Source organism: Mauremys reevesii, linkage group 12 (assembly GCF_016161935.1).
Source record: "Mauremys reevesii isolate NIE-2019 linkage group 12, ASM1616193v1, whole genome shotgun sequence".
In the NCBI taxonomy this organism is placed as follows: domain Eukaryota; kingdom Metazoa; phylum Chordata; order Testudines; family Geoemydidae; genus Mauremys; species Mauremys reevesii.
The window spans coordinates 42,106,917-42,128,240 of NC_052634.1; the positions used below are offsets into that span (position 1 = coordinate 42,106,917).

Below are 21,324 nucleotides of genomic sequence, written 5' to 3' on the forward strand. Positions count from 1 at the left end.
AATAATTTATAAATTTTAATAAAATAAACATTAGTGAAGAAAATCAGTTGTACAACTATCAAAACAAATTATTTTCCTGATATGAAAGTGCAAATCAGCTAATTAATATATGATGCAATGTATGTAATAGATAATTTTGTTATTATTTATATAGTCATGGAAAGTAAATAATACATGGAAGAAATGAAAGGGGTTTTTTTAAGGTTTTTTTTGTTTTAGTCATCCCTGCCGTGGCCCCATCGAAACTGTTCGAATTGGGCCCCGCACTTCCTGAAGCCGGCCCTGACAATGAGGCTAATCATCTAGTGGAACAAGCTCCACAAGGGACGTGGTTAATTCCCCATCACTGCTGTGTGTAAATCAAGACCGTAGCTCTTGCTGCAAGACACCTGGTGTGTGGGTGTCCCTGTTCCCCCTTCAGAACCTCTGGTACATGGTGCTTCCCTCCTCCCAGTTCAAGATCCCCATCATGTGGGTGCTCCCATCCAGGATCTCTGGTGGGTGTCTCTGTCCCCCACCCCATGAACTAGCTCCCGTGTGTGGTTTCCCCTGCCTGCCCCCATCCGGGATCTGTGGATGTCTCTGTTCCCGTTTTCAAGATCCGTGTTGCTTGGGTGCGTCCATCCCCCAAAGTCAGAATCCCCAGCGTGTGGGTGCTCCCATCCCCCCCTCCAGGCTCTGCAGGGGGTGTCTGTATAAAAAGAGACTGTGTCTCACTGTCTTGTCCAGGCTACGCTGCAGGGGCTATTCACAGGCGTGACCCCACTACTGATCAGCACAGAAGATTTGACCTGCTCCATTTTTGACCTGGGCCGGTTCACCCCTCCTTAGGCAACCTGGGGACCTGAAGCTTCCCCGGGATCACCATATTGACGCTGAGCTTAGTTCGGACACCCGATCAGCACAGCCCCCTGCAGCCCAGAACTCCTGAGCTCAAGCAATCCACCGGCCTCAGCCTCCCCATGAGCTGGGAATCACATGCACCAGCCATGGGGCCTGGCTGGTTATAGGGTCTCCCGCTTCCAATTTCAGGCTCAGCCTGGGAGCGCTGCGCTCTGAGCGGGTGGAAGTGGAGCCTGGCACTGAGCTGATGCGCTGGGGGTTATTTGCACTGTGCGCTTCACATGGAGGTGAAAACACGGGGCACAGATCTTTGAGCACAACCCTCGTCCTGAGGAATGGGGGAGGGGCCCTGCATAAAGAGAAACCGGCTCTCCCTGGCGGGGCTGCAGCGGCTCTTCACAGGGGCAGTCCCACTGCCAATTGGTACCAGAGTTTTCAAAGCCTCCTTTCCTGACCTGGCTCCCCTCTCTCTAGGGGGACTGGTGACCCCAAACTTCCCAGAAACCATCATAGCGAGGCCAACCTGAGCACAGACACCTGCTTAGCACCCCGGGGTGCAGCCCTGAACTCCAGCAATCAGCTACGCTCAGCTGCCCACCCAACAAGCGTTACACGCAGGAGCCTTCGTGCCCCGCGTGTTCAGCTCCCTCCCAGCGCCAGCTTTAAACTCCGCTGCTCAGTTCTAAGCTTTGGCCACACGGGGGCAGCCTGGAGCTCAGCCAACGCCTCCGGTTGCTGGTTGCGTTTCCCGCTCCTCGTGGCAGGTTCACACCCCGCAGGCAGATCTCTGAATCGGAGCCGAACCGTTCCCCAAATCCAGCGCTTTAGCAGCAGCTTTGCTAGGAAAGCGCTGACGTCCCCAAGTAAAGTAAGAGCCAGAGCGCTGTGTCCAGGATCTTCTATCGGGCCCCTCACCGCGGTGTCTGTCAGGCGCAAGGAGAAACCAGGGAAATGTTTTCATGGCATTTAAGGGCAGAAGGGGCCATTAGCTCAGCTAGTCTGACCCCCGAATAACACAGAATTACACCATGACACGTATTGATCCCACAGACCTTAGACAGATCAAAGCGTTTCAGCCCTCAGGAAGGAGGCTAAACTGGGCACCAGAGGCAGCGAACAAGGGGCCCCAAGGCAATGGCAGGGAGCTGACGAGGTGAAATATGCCCAGATGATCCCAGCAGGCGACCCACCCCCATGCTGCAGATGTGGGAGTCCCTGTTCCTCCTGCCCTTAAGAATCTCTGGTGGTAAGTGGGTCCCCCCAGTTCCCCAGGTAAGAATCCTCCATGTGGTTTCCCTGGCTTCACCTCCAGATAAGAACATTGTGTGGAGGGAGTGGGAGGAAGGTTGTCTGGCAGATATGTAAAGGGGGACTGTGTTTCCCTGTCTGGCCCAGGCTCCTGGGAGGAAGTGATCTCAGTGTGTCTGGCTGTCTCCATTCTTCCCGCCCATAAGAATCCCTGGTGTGTGGGTGCACCCTAGACCATTAAGGATCTCTGGTGGGTGGGTGTCTCTCTCCCCCTAGTCAGGATCTCTGGGACGTGCCTGTATAAAAGGAGACTTTGACTCACCCAGGCTGGGCTGCCATCATGGAACAGACCAGGTCCTTCTGTGGAGGGTTTGCGTTCCTCCAAGGACGTGATCTCAGTGTGTGTGGGTGTCCCTGTCCCTTCAACCCTTAACAATCCCTGGTGCGTGGGTGCGCTGGGTCCCATTACAATCCCCTCTGTCTTACCCCCCATGAGGGATCCATTTGATGTGGGTGTTCTCCACACTACCGGGGGTGTCTGGTTCCCCTGTCCCTCCTGGTTAATAGTGGAGTGTGTGGGTATCCCCCCCGCCCGTTAAGGATCCGTGTTGTGTGGATGCCCCCGTTCTTCTCATTAAGAATGGTGCAACGAAGCATATGGGTGTGTCCCCCACCCCATGAACTAGCTCCCGTGTGTGGTTCCCCTACCCCCATCCAGGCTCTGTGGTGTGTGGGTGTCGCTGTTCCTCTTTTCAAGATCCGTGTTGCAGGGGGCGTCCCTCCCCCCAAGTCAGAAGCCCCAGCGTGTGGGTGCTCCCATCCCCCCAGCCAGGCTCTGCGGGGGGGGCGTGTCTAAAAGGAGACCATGTCTCACCGAGGCTACGCTGCAGGGGTTACTCACAGGGACAATCCCACTACTGATCAGCATGGGAGTTTTGACCTGCTCCATTTCCGACCTGGGTCGGTTCACCCCTCCTTAGGCAACCTGGAGACCCCAAGCTTCCCTGGGATCACCATAGTGATGCTGAAGTTAGTGCGGACACCCGATCGGCACAGCCCCCTGCAGCCCAGAACTCCTGAGCTCAAGCGATCTGCCAGCCTCAGCCTTCCCAGGTGCTGGGATCACAGGCACCAGCCACAGGGCCTGGCTTGTATTCTAGCCTGGCAGCTGGAGCTTTAAACTCTGCTTGTGAGCTCTGTGCCTTGGCCAGACGGGGACAGCCTGGAACTGGGAAATGCTCCTGCTTCCCCCGCCCCCGTCTCATGTCGAGCTGCAGGCGCCGCTGTCCTCCCAGGTAAGATCCCGGATGTTTCGGTGCCCCCATCCCCTGTCCAGGTGTCCGGGTACCTCTGCCCCCCATACAGAATCCTGGGTGTGTGGGTGTCCGTCCCTCTGCAGAGGATCCCGGAGTGTGGATGCCCTTGTCCCCCGCTACAAGATCCTGGGTGTGTGGGTGCCACTCTCCCTCCCAGTAGATCTCTGGTGGGTGGGTCCCCAGGGTGTGAGTGCTCCCATCCCCCGATACAGGCTGGGGGGGGGGGTAAAACTGGCTCTCCCTGTCCTGCCCAGGCGGTGCTACAGCAGCTGTTCACAGGGGCAGCAACCCCACTGTCACCCTGCAGCTTTAACCTGCTCCAGGGGTGACCTGCTTCCCCCTCCTTTGGGAGCCCGGGGACCCCGAACTTCCCAGAGTCACCTGATCGATGCTGAGCTGAGCTGTCCCTTGTGCAAAGCAGGGGGCCAAATTCCATGGAAACAATGGATAAGCAGGTGGCCCTAGGCACATCCAGCCCTGGCCGTGAGATGTTCCCTCCCCTTTTCTTTATGCCCCTGTTGTTATTTCATGGATTGTCTGGGATGGGGGAAAAGCTGAGTTCACTCCAGGTGGAGGGGGGAAGAACCCTGAAAATCTCAGGCCCCAACTCCTGCTACGAGGATCACTGAGGTGCTGGGAATCTGCATGGGAAAGGGACGGTGTGAATTGTCAAGGTGGGGAATGAATATCAATCTACAACAAGATCCACCTAATTAATCACTGACACAGGCTAATCCTGCTGCTGATAGAAGGGAAACTGGGAGTGATTCTTTGCTGTTCAGCCATGGAAACTGTGACCCAATTGCACCGCAGTGAATGTGCTGGGGAAAGCTGGACTTTACAGGCAGGTGGAAAGAGCAGATCCTAGAAACACCTGGAGCTCCCCACAGCACTTCTGCCACCGGGGTCAGGTGTTGAGCGACTCACAGCGCCCCTCCCTTCCCATTACATTCCAGGAGGGTGGCAGCACCCCACCCAATGCAGGGAGAGGGCTGAGTGTATCTCTGCACCCTGAGCCCAGGGCACCCACTCTCTCTGCCCCACACATCGAATCTGGCCCTGCAGCAGAGTGACCCCTAAGAACCAGCAACTTCCAGGACAGCAGATTTGGCCTCAGAGCAGGGAATGTGTCCCTCACGCTGCTTTTAGGCCACTAGGTGCTCTGGAAACAGGAGGGCTCTAAGTGTAACCTATAGCACAAATGGCCCATCTGGGGATGTAGCTTAGTTGTAGAGCACATGCTTTGCATGTATGAGGTCCTAGGTTCAATCCTAGCATCTCCAGGTTCTTTTCACCCTGCTGCTTTGCTCATGCCCTGCAGGAGTTTCAATTCTGCTCAGTGAGGGGCTAGTGCCAATTGCATGGAAGGTCTGGGGGGGTTTCTGCTCCTAAGTCTCCTCTGCACATTTAAGATTCCCACCTGCTGTGCTGCTTGGGACAAGGGTAGATGAGAAGGGAGAATCCTCCAGCACTGGAGGGAAAGGTCCCATCTGCACAGACTGAGAGGCAAAGACTAGACTTATTTCTTGTCTGGGCCCAATCTTTTCACCTGCTATAGCCCTTGTTCCAGCTCAGGTGGTAGCTAGGGGATGTCTCATGACTGCAGCCACGTTTGTTCAGTTCCACCCTCTTATAGAGCTTTGGTACAAGGCAGGAATCTTTTGTCTCTCTCCTGGGGAAAAGCCCCAGGATTAAGATGGATTCCTGTACCAGGTGACATGGTCACATGTCCCGTGAGACACCCCCCCCCCCAAGCCTTCATTCTTCCTGGCCTGACTCACAGATGGTGAAGGACAGAGCCATCTCCAGTAAATTGTCCTGGTTAATGGGCCATCAAGAATCCAAACCACTATTAATGCCCCACACTTTGCATCATTACAACAGGACCTCAGAGTTATAGTTCATATTTCTAATTTCAGATCCAAGAATGATCGGTTCATACAAATAGGATGAACACACACCGTAGATTATAAGCTTTGTAATGATACCTTACAAGAGACCTTTTGCATGAAGCATAGTCCAGTCACTTTATATTCACACTCATTAGCATACTTTCATAAAATCCTATGGAGTGCAACTTCACAACAGGGAAAGGGTTTTACTGCGGCACCTGGGAGCAGTTGAGTTTCATGTTCAGGCTGTGGTATGAGTTCCTTCACGTTTCTCGTAAGCACACAGGGACCTTCGGGTGCTCTCGATACAGGAATGGCCCAGATATGATAAAGTGATGGGAATTGCATTTTCCTTTTTATTTCTGTATTTCCAATGACATTTCTGTTTGTGATTTCATTTTGCTTTGTATAACTGTGTTTTCTCCTGGATTTGATATTTAACAAAAAAAAGAATACGGCCTCAGGGCACCAGATGGAGGAGCAGGTGGGGCTAGGACTGCTAAGAGAGCGAGAGTAGCAGGTTTTCTGTATAGTTTCCTGCCCTCATTTTTCTTGACTAGTTTCTCTTCTGTACAAAATTTGCTTTTTGTAGAATGTGAGTCTAGCTAGCTCAGTTGGCAGAGCATCAGCCTTCTAATTTGAAGAGCCAGGGTTCAAGTCCCTGGTGAGGCAAAGAAACACTTTCCCCCTGTAACATACCCAAAGAGTTTTAGAAGGACTCTCCTTGACTTTAGTTTTTCCTTTTCAAGACATGGCCTTTCCCAGGAAGGGTCCTTTACTGCCTGGGACTGAAGGTGCTACTGCCTCACCTGTCCACTGGCTTCACAGTCTGGAGGAAGAAAGGCCTCTGGGCCTGCAGCAAAGTGCTGTGTGCTGACTTTTTCAGCAAATGCAGGGCTGGCCAGAGAGGCATGTTCCCACTGAGACCTCCCTGCCAGAAAAAATTGTCCCCACAGACAGGGGCGGCTCCAGGCCCCGGCACGCCAAGCGCGTGCTTGGGATAGCAAGCCGTGGAGGGGTGCTCTGCCGGTCACCGCGAGGGCAGCAGGAAGGCTGCCTTTGGCGGCATGCCTGCGAAGGGTCCGCTGGTCCTGCGACTTCGGCGGACCTCCCGCAGGCAAGCTGCCGAAGGCAACCTGTCTGTCATGCTTGGGGCAGCAAAATGCCTAGAGCCGCCCCTGCCCACAGAGTCCTCCCTGCTGGAAGTCTACAGTAATCAACAGGTGCTCTGCTTTGGGGGAAGAGGCAGCGTAGGAGCGGGGCCTTGGGGAGAAGGGGTGGTGCAGGGGCGTGGAGTTGAGTAGCAGGGATGGGGCTACTGTTCGGGCTCTGGTGGCCGCTCCTTTTAGGGAGCCTGTTCCGCTCCTGGTCGGACCACAAGACGTCCCAGAGCAGAGAGGGTGGCCAGCAGAGCGGTGACAGGGGGGAACGGCAAGTGGCCGGCAATGTGGCCAGACAGCGGAGGGAGAAAGGGGCTTTCCCCCCAGGAGGTGAGAGGTGAACTCTGGGTTTTCATTGACCCAGGGCAGCAGCTGTGGGTGAGGTGCAGTGAAGGGAGGGGCACATCCACAGAGCTTCTGGTGTCTGGATTTAAGAGCCCGAGGCAAAAGGCCACTGCCCAGCGCACTGTGGGGCGGGTGTTTTGCTCATAGTGTTGTGAATCCTGATTGTGGTGTTTTCCCAAGTTAATACAAGGTGATTTTCCTCCTTTAGTTTCTTTTCTACACTCAGTGCGTGTGAGTGGGGAAAGTATCGCCTCTTAGAGGCACCCAGTGGCCAGGGTTAGTTTCCCCAGGTTACTGGGTGGGGGCTTAAGCAGACTGGGTGTTGTATTGTTGAAGAGGAGCCCCAAGCACCCAAACAGGGTGATTTTCCTCCTTTTTATTAAAGTTTCTTTTCTACACTCAGAACAATGTCCGCCTTTTCCAAAGAAGTGCTTGGAGGGGGGTTTCTCATGTGGCCTAATGGATAAGGCATCTGATTTCGCATCAGGCGATTGAGGGTTCAAGTCCCTTCGTGGTTGTGATTGTGCAGTTTTACCTTTGGGCTGAAAGTCCTGCTCCCTTCAGGGCTGGAACCTCTTCTTGGCCGCTCAGGCCAATGCTCTGGCTTCAGCTAGAGCCCCGGGAAGGAGTTGGGGGGTGGGTGTCACAAAGGCTGCGGCATGAGCCCCAGGTGCTTCCAGTCTCGCCTTTGCCATTCCTGACTTGCCAAAGAAAATGGGCGGCTGCCCGGGCTAGTGTGTGCGCCTGTCCCTGTGCTGGAGGGTACTTGCTACACAGCGTCTTTGGAGCCTGGGTGTTTCTCTGCTTCTTGCCAGCTGGGGAAAAGCCTCTTGGGGTAAAATCTCCTGCCCCACTGCAAAAGTGAGCACCTTGAGTGGGACCAGTCAGAGGCCCCACCGATGGGGGCTGGCCCTGCTTTCCTACCATCTTCTGATGTTGGCCACAGAGCATCAGCAGCCGCCCCACATGCTGGTGACCTTCAGTGGGTGTTTGGCATGGCAGGGAGCAGCCTGGCTGGGTGTTTTGGTGCCTGTCTGCTGGCCACACATAGGCATGGTCCTGACCTCCTCTAGCCCTGTGGCTTTTAAGCCTTCCCTTGGAGCTGTCAGCACCAGCTGCCTCTGCTCTAGGTGCCCAGAGGAGGAGATGTTGCTGGGTCACTTTTACAGATGCCCCTTCCCTGGTAGTGCCCTTGCTCAGCTGCACAGAGGAGCTTCCATCCCCAATCCCTGCCTGTCACTGCCCAGCAGCCCTCTGGCACCATTCCTGAGGGTCACCCTGCCTTGCTCTCTTCCTGCCATGTTGGGAAAGACAGCTCCCATCTCGCCTTGTTAAAGGTCAGGTGGGCCAACTAGGGGCAGAAGCCCCTTCTATGTTTTCCTACTGCAGAGCCCAAGCTCAGGGACTCACCTTGGGTCAGGCACTGCAGTGCTCCCAGAAAACAAGCCACCCCTGTACAAAGAGGGATGAAAGGGCCTGCCAAAGCCTGGGATTGAACCAGGGACCTTTAGTTTTTCAGTCTAACGCTCTCGTAACTGAGCTACTTTGGCAGCTGCATTGAAGTATTTTGGCCTGTTGCTTCTCTGTCTGGGATATTTTTGTCAGCAGTTGCACACAAAAAGAACAGGAAAACGAACGGCTGCTCCACACCCCCACCAGAGGAACCCGACGCCCTTAGCTGTGGGGAGTAAGAAGTGGCTGTTGGCTGACAGGGCCTGTCCCCGAGCAGCTGGAACAGCAGCTGCCGCCTCCCCCTCGGCTCCAGGCTGTGGGAAATGCTCATTGCCTGGCTGCATGGGCGGCTGCTGCTCCGTGCTCTGGAGAGCGTCTGTATTGCTCTGTCAACCCCCCGTCTTCACTGAGCCAGTCTGGTAAGGTCCCAAGTGCCCCCTCCAGCCTGGCAGCTGAGAGTCTGTGCAGACATCAGCCCCCCTGCCAGCCCCACAGGCAGCAGCAGCGCCAGCCCCCCAGCACCACAGGGGCACTCAATGCACTTCCTGTGGGGAAATGGCTCCTTGGCGTCCAGCTGCTAGAGTGAGAGCCAGGAGAGAGCAGTGTCTGGCTCACCATGGGGGAGAGAAGAGACCTGGTGAGTGCGGATCTCCCTCAGCCTCCCCCGCAAGGCTGGTCACTTCTATTGTCACTGTGATAGTCGGTGCTTCCCTTCAGGTCTGGCCCTAGAGGGGTGCAGTCCCCGGAAAAAAAAACCCTTTCCTCCTCCACCCCTTCCCCCAAGCCCCCACCCCAGTCCCATTCCTCTCCCTCCCCCACCTCTTTCCATCTCTGCTCCTCCCCCTCCCTGCCCAGCGCCTCCTGCACTCCACTGAACAGCTGATCACTGGCAAGTGGGAGGTGCTGAAGGGGAAGAGGAGGAGCTTGTCAGCAAGTCCTGTAGTGGGGGGGGGGAGCTGGCTGCCAGTGGGTGCTGAGCACCTATTTTTTCTCTGTTGGTTCTGCAGCCCCGTAGCTCCCATGGAGTCGCTGACTCAGCTCCTTTCACACGCTAGAGAGAGGAGCAGAACCAGGGCTATGGCTGATCTATGGGGCACCAGGTGAGTGGCAGAGGCTACAGGTGCTGAGAGTTTGCCTGACACCTCAGGGACACAATGTGAGGTGGTGTCCCAGGGATCTCTATGAAAGGAGCAGAACAGGATTTACTTGGGGTGGGGAAAGAATTGAGAGTGGCTCAGGGGGTTGGACAGAGGTATTGCCCAGGTGAGAGACTGGCTAAAACACAGGCCTTGCTGTGAGCAGGATTTGAACCTGCCTATTGAATTTCGACTCCAACACCTTAACCACTTGGCCATCACAGCTGTGAGCACAAAATTGCCCCAGTGCCAGAGAAACTGGTAAAGAATCCCAATGCCCAGGCATGAAGTCATCTGAGCTACAGAATTCCCACCGCAAACCTGGCTCCCAAAGCACAGGGGGGATTTGGGGTTCATTCTCTTTGCTTAGCCATGTGCAGTCGCACAGCAGGATGCAGCTGGTGGGACAGGGATACTGAATGCTCAAGGGTCAGACCCAGGAAGGTTGAAGCTGCATAAGCTTCTTGCCCTGAAGACAGCCTGCTCAGAGAAAGGAAACTCCCTTAGAGGGGTCTGCGGTTGGGATCGCATCGCAAGAGTCTTGCGCCGGGCCGGCAGCATGTCCGACAACGAGGACAACTTTGATGGTGACGACTTTGACGATGTGGAGGAAGATGAAGGGCTAGATGATTTGGAGAACGCAGAGGAAGAGGGTCAAGAGAATGTAGAAATCCTTCCATCTGGAGAGAGACAGCAGGCAAATCAGAAGCGGATCACAACTCCATACATGACCAAATATGAGCGAGCCAGAGTCCTGGGCACTCGTGCACTCCAGAGAGCGATGTGTGCTCCAGTCATGGTAGAGTTGGAAGGAGAGGCAGATCCTCTGCTGATTGCAATGAAAGAACTCAAAGCTCGGAAGATTCCCATAATCATCCGCAGGTACCTGCCAGATGGAAGCTATGAAGACTGGGGTGTGGATGAGCTAATTATCACTGACTGACCTGCTTCCTGTCATTGTCCCTGGTTCCTCTTTCACCTGCAGATGCTTTTATTTTTGTTTATATTTGTGTAAATAAAAAATAAACCCCCATTTTTAAGCAAAAAAAAAAAAATCCGGACTGGCTGTGTGTAGCGCACTTCCACAGCATTGCCTTCTACAGCCCCTGACGCAGCCACTGGCCCGCCGGGGAGAGCTGGACCCAGCAGAGGCCCCGGCGGGGACCAGGCGGCACTTCGGCAAGTGCCCCTGGTGGGGCTGGCAGCCGGACTCTTAGCACCGAAGAGCCGGGGCTGGCCAGGGGAGTGCGCCAGGCCGGGCAGGTAGGCAGGGGGCGGGACCTGACTGGAGGGCTGGAGCCACGTGAGCAGGTGTGGGAGCAGAGCATTGTGGGAGAGGAAGCAGGAGTAATCAAGTGTATTTTCCTGTTTAGTTTGCATCAAGGACAGAGTAACTGTACCTGGCATTTGAAGCCTGAAAGCTTCACCCTCACCTGAAAAGTACTCACCATTAAGGGGTATGGGTTCCTAACGCCAAAACCTGTGGGGAGATAGGAATGGATGTTTGTTTAGAATCTGCTTGTATGAGTGGGTTCTTGCTGATTTTTTTTTTTTTTTTGCTGTTCCTGCTGTGTAAAGACAAAAGTATTTTGGGATCTCTTAGAATTGTTGTTAGTGCTGCACTGCTGAAATCATTAGTCCTAAGCTTATGCTATGTGATCTCCTTCACGGTATATTTTGGCCCTGGGAGATAAAAGGCTGCTCTGTGTGTGGTGTTAGGGAGTGAGGTAGCAAACATTGATGGCAGAGGTGGTGCATGTGCCACAGAAGTCGTGTGCCCCCCCCGCCCCCGCTCCTGTCCAAGAGTCCAGTATTTGCATAAACCCACCCACTCACCTGTGACTAACAATCTCGCTCTGCTAACTCTTCCAGCAAAACAGACCAAAGAAAGTGTATGCGAGCGCTGTACCACAGCCCCGGTGCTCTTTTCGGTTCCTTCCCACAGAACTTTCCTTCCATAGCAATCCAGTTCCTTGCTTTTGCTTGGCTAACCACTGTAGGCATGTGCTATACCGTACCCTGAGCTGATTCCCGGCTTTTGTGCTCAATACAGCCTTGCCACCTCCATGTCTCTGTGGCGCAATGGGTCAGCGCGTTCGGCTGTTAACCAAAAGGATGGTGGTTTGAGCCCACCCAGGGGCGGCGCTAAGCCCCTGCTACTGCCTTGCTTTCCCGAGGCCTGTATGGGGAGCCTCAAAGGTCCCATTTTGCTACCTCTTGGCCTCAGAGCTTTCAGCTGGTGGTCCAAAGAGCAGGCTGGATGCCATTCAGAAACCCATCTGCCAGCAGCCGTGCCGGAGGCTCAGGCTTAATCCTCAAGGCCGAGCGCAAAACTTTCAGCCGGGAACATTTCGCTCCCTTCCCGCCTCCGCCCAAGCGGCAAGGGAGAAGCGGAGGAGACAGGCCGGCTCAAAGACACCTCCCTCCCACTTCCCTGTACGCTGTGCAAAGCTCTTGGCCTGCCTCATGCCTCATCAGGAAAGCACGGCCATGCGGCCCAAGCCTGAGTCACGTCCGTGGCCTGGCCCACCCGCCCGGCTGACGGCGCGCAGAGCCACGCGAGTCAATGGCAGGTCGAGTCGGGAGCCTCGGCTCTTTCCCCTGACAGCCACACACACAGCGCTGCCTAGCGCCCCCAGAGCCTCCCTCGTGTTCTCCCGCAGCAGCCGCCTGCCGGTGTGGGTGGGAAAAGGGGACCAGGAAGCACTGCAGCCTCATTCCAGGACAGGAGGCCCTCGCCACGCCCAGGCGTGCCTCTTGCCTTCAGCCCAGGCAGCCGAGCTCCCTGGCAGGCCGCCGCTTTGCCTCAGCCACCTCTTGCCTCATGGCCTAGGCTCTTGGGGCTCTGCTGGTCACCGGCTCGCTTGAAGGCCCAGAGGGAAAAGAAACAAGCGCCGCGCGTAGCAGAGGATGGTTTCGATCCATCGACCTCTGGGTTATGGGCCCAGCACGCTCCGCTGCACCACTCTGCTGCTTCTTCACACTCTCCCCTGTCACCTAGCTGCCACTATCCGGATTAGTGCCTTACATGCCCTCGCTCTGGCAGGCAGATGCGCTGGCTGCCAGGCAGCTGCCCTGGTCACAGGATTTTACAGCTAGCTTCTACAGGGTAAAAGGATCTATTTGGGGTTTGGACCCCATTGGGAGCTGGGTAGCTGAGTGCCAGAGACGGGAGCACTTCTTAAACTGTTTTCAGTTACGCTTGTGGGGACGAGGGTCAGCCTTGGATCCGTGTCTGCAGCAGGCAAGCACCTCTGGCTCAATCGCCCCCGCCGTATTAGCAGACTAAAACGCGGAGCGAACGCACACGCCTTGCAAAGGAAGAGGAGCCGGATCTCGAACAAAAGTCAGCATTTTATTAAGATGAGGTTCAAAGAAAAAAAGTGTACGGTACAGAGTTTTGGCGTAGAAGTTTCTGGTGCTCAGGGAACAACGTACAGCTTACCCAAGGGTGCAAAGTTCGGTTTAAAATGGGGTGGCGTAAGGAATACATAATCTGCAATAGCCCTGAGGGGGGGTAAAAGGTTAACGTACAGACACTGAGTTAGGAGGGCATGTTGTCCATATGAGGGCTACGTTCGGGTGTGGAGTATAACGAGCGGTTACGACGATGAGGATGGATTGACCCGCGTTAGGTGAGTTTTAACGTTCGTGTTTTGGAATCTTTGCCACAATCTAGTTGAAGCAGGGTCAGTATGAAGTCTACCCTGCCATCTGTTGGTGATCTGTCGTCAAGGCCTTTTGGGGCTGATGTCATTTGCATGGTTACACCCACCCCGGATTGCATGATGGGAGTGCTTGTCCAAACGGTCATTTCAGCTGCTGCGGGATCCCCAGTGTCTTTGTTATTGGGGCAGGAGTAATCCAGTGTATTTTCCTGTTGGTTTTGGATCAAGGACAGAGTAACTGTACCTGGCCTTTGAGGCCTGAGAGCGTCACCTCGCCTGAAAAGTACTCACCATTAAGGGTAGGGGTTCCTAACGGCAGCGCGTGGAGGGAGGTAGAAATGGATGTTTGTTGGTCTCTCGCAGGTGCTGCTGATGTCCTTTCTGCTGTCCCTGGTGTGGAAAGACAGAGGCAGAGGCGGTTTTGAATCTCTTCAAATTGTTGTGAGTGCTGCAGTTGCTCACCCTAAGCTTATGCCGTTAGATCTTAGATCTCTTTCACAGTGTATTTTGGTCCTGAGAGCTAAAAGGTGTGTTGTTAGGGAGTGAGGTAGCAGACGTTAGTTACAGAGGTGGTGCATGTGCTACAGAATTCGTGTTGAGCCCCCCCGCCCCTGCTCCTGTCCAAGTGTCCAGTATTTGCATAAACCCACCCACTCACCTGTGACTAACAATCTCGCTCTGCTAACTCTTCCAGCAAAACAGACCAAAGAAAGTGTATGCGAGCGCTGTACCACAGCCCCGGTGCTCTTTTCGGTTCCTTCCCACAGAACTTTCCTTCCATAGCAATCCAGTTCCTTGCTTTTGCTTGGCTAACCACTGTAGGCATGTGCTATACCGTACCCTGAGCTGATTCCCGGCTTTTGTGCTCAATACAGCCTTGCCCCCTCCATGTCTCTGTGGCGCAATGGGTCAGCGCGTTCGGCTGTTAACCGAAAGGATGGTGGTTCGAGCCCACCCAGGGACGGCGCTAAGCCCCTGCTGCTGCCTTGCTTTCCCGAGGCCTGTATGGGGAGCCTCAAAGGTCCCATTTTGCTACCTCTTGGCCTCAGAGCTTTCAGCTGGTGGTCCAAAGAGCAGGCTGGATGCCATTCAGAAACCCATCTGCCAGCAGCCGTGCCGGAGGCTCAGGCTTAATCCTCAAAGCCGAGCACAAAAACTTTCAGCCGGGAACATTTCGCTCCCTTCCCGCCTCCGCCCAAGCGGCAAGGGAGAAGCGGAGGAGACAGGCCGGCTCAAAGACACCTCCCTCCCACTTCCCTGTACGCTGTGCAAAGCTCTTGGCCTGCCTCATGCCTCATCAGGAAAGCACGGCCATGCGGCCCAAGCCTGAGTCACGTCCGCGGCCTGGCCCACCCCGCCCCGGCTGACGCGCCAGAGCCACGCGAGTCAATGGCAGGTCGAGTCGGGAGCCTCGGCTCTTTCCCCTGACAGCCACACACACAGCGCTGCCTAGCGCCCCAGAGCCTCCTCGTGTTCTCCCGCAGCAGCCGCCTGCCGGTGTGGGTGGGAAAAGGGGACCAGGAAGCACTGCAGCCTCATTCCGGGACAGGAGGCCCTCGCCACGCCCAGGCCTGCCTCTTGCCTTCAGCCCAGGCAGCCAGAGGTGCCAGGGAGCTCCTGGCAGGCCGCCGCTTTGCCTCAGCCACCTCTTGCCTCATGGCCTAGGCTCTTGGGGCTCTGCTGGTCACCGGCTCGCTTGAAGGCCCAGAGGGAAAGAAACAAGCGCACGCGTAGCAGAGGATGGTTTCGATCCATCGACCTCTGGGTTATGGGCCCAGCACGCTCCCGCTGCGCCACTCTGCTGCTTCTTCACACTCTCCCCCTGTCACCTAGCTGCCACTATCCGGATTAGTGCCTTACATGCCCTCGCTCTGGCAGGCAGATGCGCAGGCTGCAAGGCCGCAGCCCTGGTCACAGGATTTTACAGCTAGCTTCTACAGGGTAAAAAGGATCTATTTGGGGTTTGGACCCCATTGGGAGCTGGGTAGCTGAGTGCCAGAGACGGGAGCACTTCTTAAACTGTTTTCAGTTACGCTTGTGGGGGACGAGGGTCAGCCTTGGATCCGTGTCTGCAGCAGGCAAGCACCTCTGGCTCAATCGCCCCCCGCCGTATTAGCAGACTAAAACGCGGAGCGAACGCACACGCCTTGCAAAGGAAGAGGAGCCGATCTCGAACAAAAGTCAGCATTTTATTAAGATGAGGTTCAAAGAAAAAAAGTGTACGGTACAGAGTTTTGGCGTAGAAGTTTCTGGTGCTCAGGGAACAACGTACAGCTTACCCAAGGGGTGCAAAGTTCGGTTTAAAATGGGGTGGCGTAAGGAATACATAATCTGCAATAGCCCTGAGGGGGGGTAAAAGGTTAACGTACAGACACTGAGTTAGGAGGGCATGTTGTCCATATGAGGGCTACGTTCGGGTGTGGAGTATAACGAGCGGTTACGACGATGAGGATGGATTGACCCGCGTTAGGTGAGTTTTAACGTTCGGTGTTTTGGAATCTTTGCCACAATCTAGTTGAAGCAGGGTCAGTATGAAGTCTACCCTGCCATCTGTTGGTGATCTGTCGTCAAGGCCTTTTGGGGCTGATGTCATTTGCATGGTTACACCCACCCCGGATTGCATGATGGGAGTGCTTGTCCAAACGGTCATTTCAGCTGCTGCGGGATCCCCAGTGCCTTTGTTATTGGGGCAGGAGTAATCCAGTGTATTTTCCTGTTGGTTTTGGATCAAGGACAGAGTAACTGTACCTGGCCTTTGAGGCCTGAGAGCGTCACCCTCGCCTGAAAAGTACTCACCATTAAGGGGTAGGGGTTCCTAACGGCAGCGTGGAGGGAGGTAGAAATGGATGTTTGTTGGTCTCTCGCAGGTGCTGCTGATGTCCTTTCTGCTGTCCCTGGTGTGGAAAGACAGAGGCAGAGGCGGTTTTGAATCTCTTCAAATTGTTGTGAGTGCTGCAGTTGCTCACCCTAAGCTTATGCCGTTAGATCTTAGATCTCTTTCACGGTGTATTTTGGTCCTGAGAGCTAAAAGGTGTGTTGTTAGGGAGTGAGGTAGCAGACGTTAGTTGCAGAGGTGGTGCATGTGCCACAGAAGTCGTGTTGATCCCCCCCCCGCCCCTGCTCCTGTCCAAGTGTCCAGTATTTGCATAAACCCACCCACTCACCTGTGACTCACAATAGCGCTCAGCTCACTCTTCCAGCAAAACAGACCCAAGCAAGTGTATGCGGCGCTGTACCACAGCCCGGTGCTCTTTTCGGTTCCTTCCCACAGAACTTTCCTTCCATAGCAATCCAGTTCCTTGCTTTTGCTTGGCTAACCACTGTAGGCATGTGCTATACCGTACCCTGAGCTGATTCCCGGCTTTGTGCTCAATACAGCCTTGCCCCTCCATGTCTCTGTGGCGCAATGGGTCAGCGCGTTCGGCTGTTAACCAAAAGGATGGTGGTTCGAGCCCACCCAGGGACGGCGCTAAGCCCCTGCTACTGCCTTGCTTTCCCGAGGCCTGTATGGGGAGCCTCAAAGGTCCCATTTTGCTACCTCTTGGCCTCAGAGCTTTCAGCTGGTGGTCCAAAGAGCAGGCTGGATGCCATTCAGAAACCCATCTGCCAGCAGCCGTGCCGGAGGCTCAGGCTTAATCCTCAAAGCCGAGCACAAAAACTTTCAGCCGGGAACATTTCGCTCCCTTCCCGCCTCCGCCCAAGCGGCAAGGGAGAAGCGGAGGAGACAGGCCGGCTCAAAGACACCTCCTCCCACTTCCCTGTACGCTGTGCAAAGCTCTTGGCCTGCCTCATGCCTCATCAGGAAAGCACGGCCATGCGGCCCAAGCCTGAGTCACGTCCGCTGCCTGGCCCACCCGCCCGGCTGACGGCGCGCAGAGCCACGCGAGTCAATGGCAGGTCGAGTCGGGAGCCTCGGCTCTTTCCCCTGACAGCCACACACACAGCGCTGCCTAGCGCCCCCAGAGCCTCCCTCGTGTTCTCCCGCAGCAGCCGCCTGCCGGTGTGGGTGGGAAAAGGGGACCAGGAAGCACTGCAGCCTCATTCCGGGACAGGAGGCCCTCGCCACGCCCAGGCCTGCCTCTTGCCTTCAGCCCAGGCAGCCAGAGGTGCCAGGGAGCTCCCTGGCAGGCCGCCGCTTTGCCTCAGCCACCTCTTGCCTCATGGCCTAGGCTCTTGGGGCTCTGCTGGTCACTGGCTCGCTTGAAGGCCCAGAGGGAAAAGAAACAAGCGCACGCGTAGCAGAGGATGGTTTCGATCCATCGACCTCTGGGTTATGGGCCCAGCACGCTCCCGCTGCACCACTCTGCTGCTTCTTCACACTCTCCCCCTGTCACCTAGCTGCCACTATCCGGATTAGTGCCTTACATGCCCTCGCTCTGGCAGGCAGATGCGCTGGCTGCTAGGCAGCTGCCCTGGTCACAGGATTTTACAGCTAGCTTCTACAGGGTAAAAAGGATCTATTTGGGGTTTGGACCCCATTGGGAGCTGGGTAGCTGAGTGCCAGAGACGGGAGCACTTCTTAAACTGTTTTCAGTTACGCTTGTGGGGGACGAGGGTCAGCCTTGGATCCGTGTCTGCAGCAGGCAAGCACCTCTGGCTCAATCGCCCCCCGCCGTATTAGCAGACTAATCCGCGGAGCGAACGCACACTCCTTGCAAAGGTAGAGGAGCCGGATCTCTAACAAAAGTCATCATTTTATTAAGTTTAGGTTCAAATAAATTAAAAGTGTACTTTACTGAGTTTTGGATTAGAAGTTTCTGGTGCTCAGGTAACAACGTACAGCTTACCCAAGGGGTTCAAATTTCGTTTAAAATGGGGTGGCGTAAGGAATACATAATCTGCAATAGCCCTGAGGGGGGGTAAAAGGTTAACGTACAGACACTGAGTTAGGAGGGCATGTTGTCCATATGAGGGCTACGGTCGGGTGTGGAGTATAACGAGCGGTTACGACGATGAGGATGGATTGACCCGCGTTAGGTGAGTTTTAACGTTCGGTGTTTTGGAATCTTTGCCACAATCTAGTTGAAGCAGGGTCAGTATGAAGTCTACCCTGCCATCTGTTGGTGATCTGTCGTCAAGGCCTTTTGGGGCTGATGTCATTTGCATGGTTACACCCACCCCGGATTGCATGATGGGAGTGCTTGTCCAAACGGTCATTTCAGCTGCTGCGGATCCCCAGTGTCTTTGTTATTGGGGCAGGAGTAATCCAGTGTATTTTCCTGTTGGTTTTGGATCAAGGACAGAGTAACTGTACCTGGCCTTTGAGGCCTGAGAGCGTCACCCTCGCCTGAAAAGTACTCACCATTAAGGGGTAGGGGTTCCTAACGGCAGCGCGTGGAGGGAGGTAGAAATGGATGTTTGTTGGTCTCTCGCAGGTGCTGCTGATGTCCTTTCTGCTGTCCCTGGTGTGGAAAGACAGAGGCAGAGGCGGTTTTGAATCTCTTCAAATTGTTGTGAGTGCTGCAGTTGCTCACCCTAAGCTTATGCCGTTAGATCTTAGATCTCTTTCACAGTGTATTTTGGTCCTGAGAGCTAAAAGGTGTGTTGTTAGGGAGTGAGGTAGCAGACGTTAGTTACAGAGGTGGTGCATGTGCTACAGAATTCGTGTTGAGCCCCCCCGCCCCTGCTCCTGTCCAAGTGTCCAGTATTTGCATAAACCCACCCACTCACCTGTGACTAACAATCTCGCTCTGCTAACTCTTCCAGCAAAACAGACCAAAGAAAGTGTATGCGAGCGCTGTACCACAGCCCCGGTGCTCTTTTCGGTTCCTTCCCACAGAACTTTCCTTCCATAGCAATCCAGTTCCTTGCTTTTGCTTGGCTAACCACTGTAGGCATGTGCTATACCGTACCCTGAGCTGATTCCCGGCTTTTGTGCTCAATACAGCCTTGCCCCCTCCATGTCTCTGTGGCGCAATGGGTCAGCGCGTTCGGCTGTTAACCGAAAGGATGGTGGTTCGAGCCCACCCAGGGACGGCGCTAAGCCCTGCTGCTGCCTTGCTTTCCCGAGGCCTGTGGGGAGCCTCAAAGGTCCCATTTGCTACCTCTGGCCTCAGAGCTTTCAGCTGGTGGTCCAAAGAGCAGGCTGGATGCCATTCAGAAACCCATCTGCCAGCAGCCGTGCCGGAGGCTCAGGCTTAATCCTCAAAGCCGAGCACAAAACTTTCAGCCGGGAACATTTCGCTCCTTCCCGCCTCCGCCCAAGCGGCAAGGGAGAAGCGGAGGAGACAGGCCGGCTCAAAGACACCTCCCTCCCACTTCCCTGTACGCTGTGCAAAGCTCTTGGCCTGCCTCATGCCTCATCAGGAAAGCACGGCCATGCGGCCCAAGCCTGAGTCACGTCCGGCCTGGCCCACCCCGCCCGGCTGACGGCGCGCAGAGCCACGCGAGTCAATGGCAGGTCGAGTCGGGAGCCTCGGCTCTTTCCCTGACAGCCACACACACAGCGCTGCCTAGCGCCCCAGAGCCTCCTCGTGTTCTCCCGCAGCAGCCGCCTGCCGGTGTGGGTGGGAAAAGGGGACCAGGAAGCACTGCAGCCTCATTCCGGGACAGGAGGCCCTCGCCACGCCCAGGCCTGCCTCTTGCCTTCAGCCCAGGCAGCCAGAGGTGCCAGGAGCTCCCTGGCAGGCCGCCGCTTTGCCTCAGCCACCTCTTGCCTCATGGCCTAGGCTCTTGGGGCTCTGCTGGTCACCGGCTCGCTTGAAGGCCCAGAGGAAAAGAAACAAGCGCACGCGTAGCAGAGGATGGTTTCGATCCATCGACCTCTGGGTTATGGGCCCAGCACGCCCCGCTGCGCCACTCTGCTGCTTCTTCACACTCTCCCCTGTCACCTAGCTGCCACTATCCGGATTAGTGCCTTACATGCCCTCGCTCTGGCAGGCAGATGCGCTGGCTGCCAGGCAGCTGCCCTGGTCACAGGATTTTACAGCTAGCTTCTACAGGGTAAAAGGATCTATTTGGGGTTTGGACCCCATTGGGAGCTGGGTAGCTGAGTGCCAGAGACGGGAGCACTTCTTAAACTGTTTTCAGTTACGCTTGTGGGGACGAGGGTCAGCCTTGGATCCGTGTCTGCAGCAGGCAAGCACCTCTGGCTCAATCGCCCCGCCGTATTAGCAGACTAAAACGCTGGAGCGAACGCACACGCCTTGCAAAGGAAGAGGAGCCGGATCTCGAACAAAAGTCAGCATTTTATTAAGATGAGGTTCAAAGAAAAAAAGTGTACGGTACAGAGTTTTGGCGTAGAAGTTTCTGGTGCTCAGGAACAACGTACAGCTTACCCAAGGGGTGCAAAGTTCGGTTTAAAATGGGGTGGCGTAAGGAATACATAATCTGCAATAGCCCTGAGGGGGTAAAGGTTAACGTACAGACACTGAGTTAGGAGGGCATGTTGTCCATATGAGGGCTACGCTCGGGTGTGGAGTATAACGAGCTGTTACGACGATGAGGATGGATTGACCCGCGTTAGGTGAGTTTTAACGTTCGGTGTTTTGGAATCTTTGCCACAATCTAGTTGAAGCAGGGTCAGTATGAAGTCTACCCTGCCATCTGTTGGTGATCTGTCGTCAAGGCCTTTTGGGGCTGATGTCATTTGCATGGTTACACCCACCCCGGATTGCATGATGGGAGTGCTTGTCCAAACGGTCATTTCAGCTGCTGCGGGATCCCCAGTGCCTTTGTTATTGGGGCAGGAGTAATCCAGTGTATTTTCCTGTTGGTTTTGGATCAAGGACAGAGTAACTGTACCTGGCCTTTGAGGCCTGAGAGCGTCACCCTCGCCTGAAAAGTACTCACCATTAAGGGGTAGGGGTTCCTAACGGCAGCGCGTGGAGGAAGGTAGAAATGGATGTTTGTTGGTCTCTCGCAGGTGCTGCTGATGTCCTTTCTGCTGTCCCTGGTGTGGAAAGACAGAGGCAGAGGCGGTTTTGAATCTCTTCAAATTGTTGTGAGTGCTGCAGTTGCTCACCCTAAGCTTATGCCGTTAGATCTTAAATCTCTTTCACGGTGTATTTTGGTCCTGAGAGCTAAAAGGTGTGTTGTTAGGGAGTGAGGTAGCAGACGTTAGTTACAGAGGTGGTGCATGTGCCACAGAAGTCGTGTTGATCCCCCCCCCGCCCCTGCTCCTGTCCAAGTGTCCAGTATTTGCATAAACCCACCCACTCACCTGTGACTAACAATCTCGCTCTGCTAACTCTTCCAGCAAAACAGACCAAAGAAAGTGTATGCGAGCGCTGTACCACAGCCCCGGTGCTCTTTTCGGTTCCTTC

General features: G+C 55.0%; 1 protein-coding gene and 6 non-coding genes across 7 annotated transcripts; 5 read left to right on the forward strand and 2 right to left on the reverse strand.

Moving 5' to 3' along the window:
* Positions 1-9,546: 9,546 nt before the first annotated feature.
* TRNAS-CGA lies at positions 9,547-9,617 on the reverse strand. The gene has a single exon. It is a non-coding gene; the product is annotated as a tRNA-Ser (tRNA).
* Positions 9,618-9,943: 326 nt separating this feature from the next.
* On the forward strand, positions 9,944-10,412 carry LOC120375428 (DNA-directed RNA polymerases I, II, and III subunit RPABC2-like). The gene has a single exon (XM_039496061.1). It carries the CDS (start codon positions 9,952-9,954, stop codon positions 10,333-10,335), a length of 384 nt encoding a protein of 127 aa, XP_039351995.1. The 5' UTR covers positions 9,944-9,951; the 3' UTR covers positions 10,336-10,412.
* A 1,048-nt stretch (positions 10,413-11,460) lies between these two features.
* Positions 11,461-11,534, forward strand: TRNAN-GUU. Its single transcript has one exon. It is a non-coding gene; the product is annotated as a tRNA-Asn (tRNA).
* A 2,416-nt stretch (positions 11,535-13,950) lies between these two features.
* Positions 13,951-14,024, forward strand: TRNAN-GUU. Its single transcript has one exon. It is a non-coding gene; the product is annotated as a tRNA-Asn (tRNA).
* Positions 14,025-14,791: 767 nt separating this feature from the next.
* Positions 14,792-14,863, reverse strand: TRNAM-CAU. The gene has a single exon. It is a non-coding gene; the product is annotated as a tRNA-Met (tRNA).
* A 1,589-nt stretch (positions 14,864-16,452) lies between these two features.
* On the forward strand, positions 16,453-16,526 carry TRNAN-GUU. Its single transcript has one exon. It is a non-coding gene; the product is annotated as a tRNA-Asn (tRNA).
* Positions 16,527-18,962: 2,436 nt separating this feature from the next.
* TRNAN-GUU lies at positions 18,963-19,036 on the forward strand. Its single transcript has one exon. It is a non-coding gene; the product is annotated as a tRNA-Asn (tRNA).
* The last annotated feature ends 2,288 nt before the right edge of the window (positions 19,037-21,324 follow it).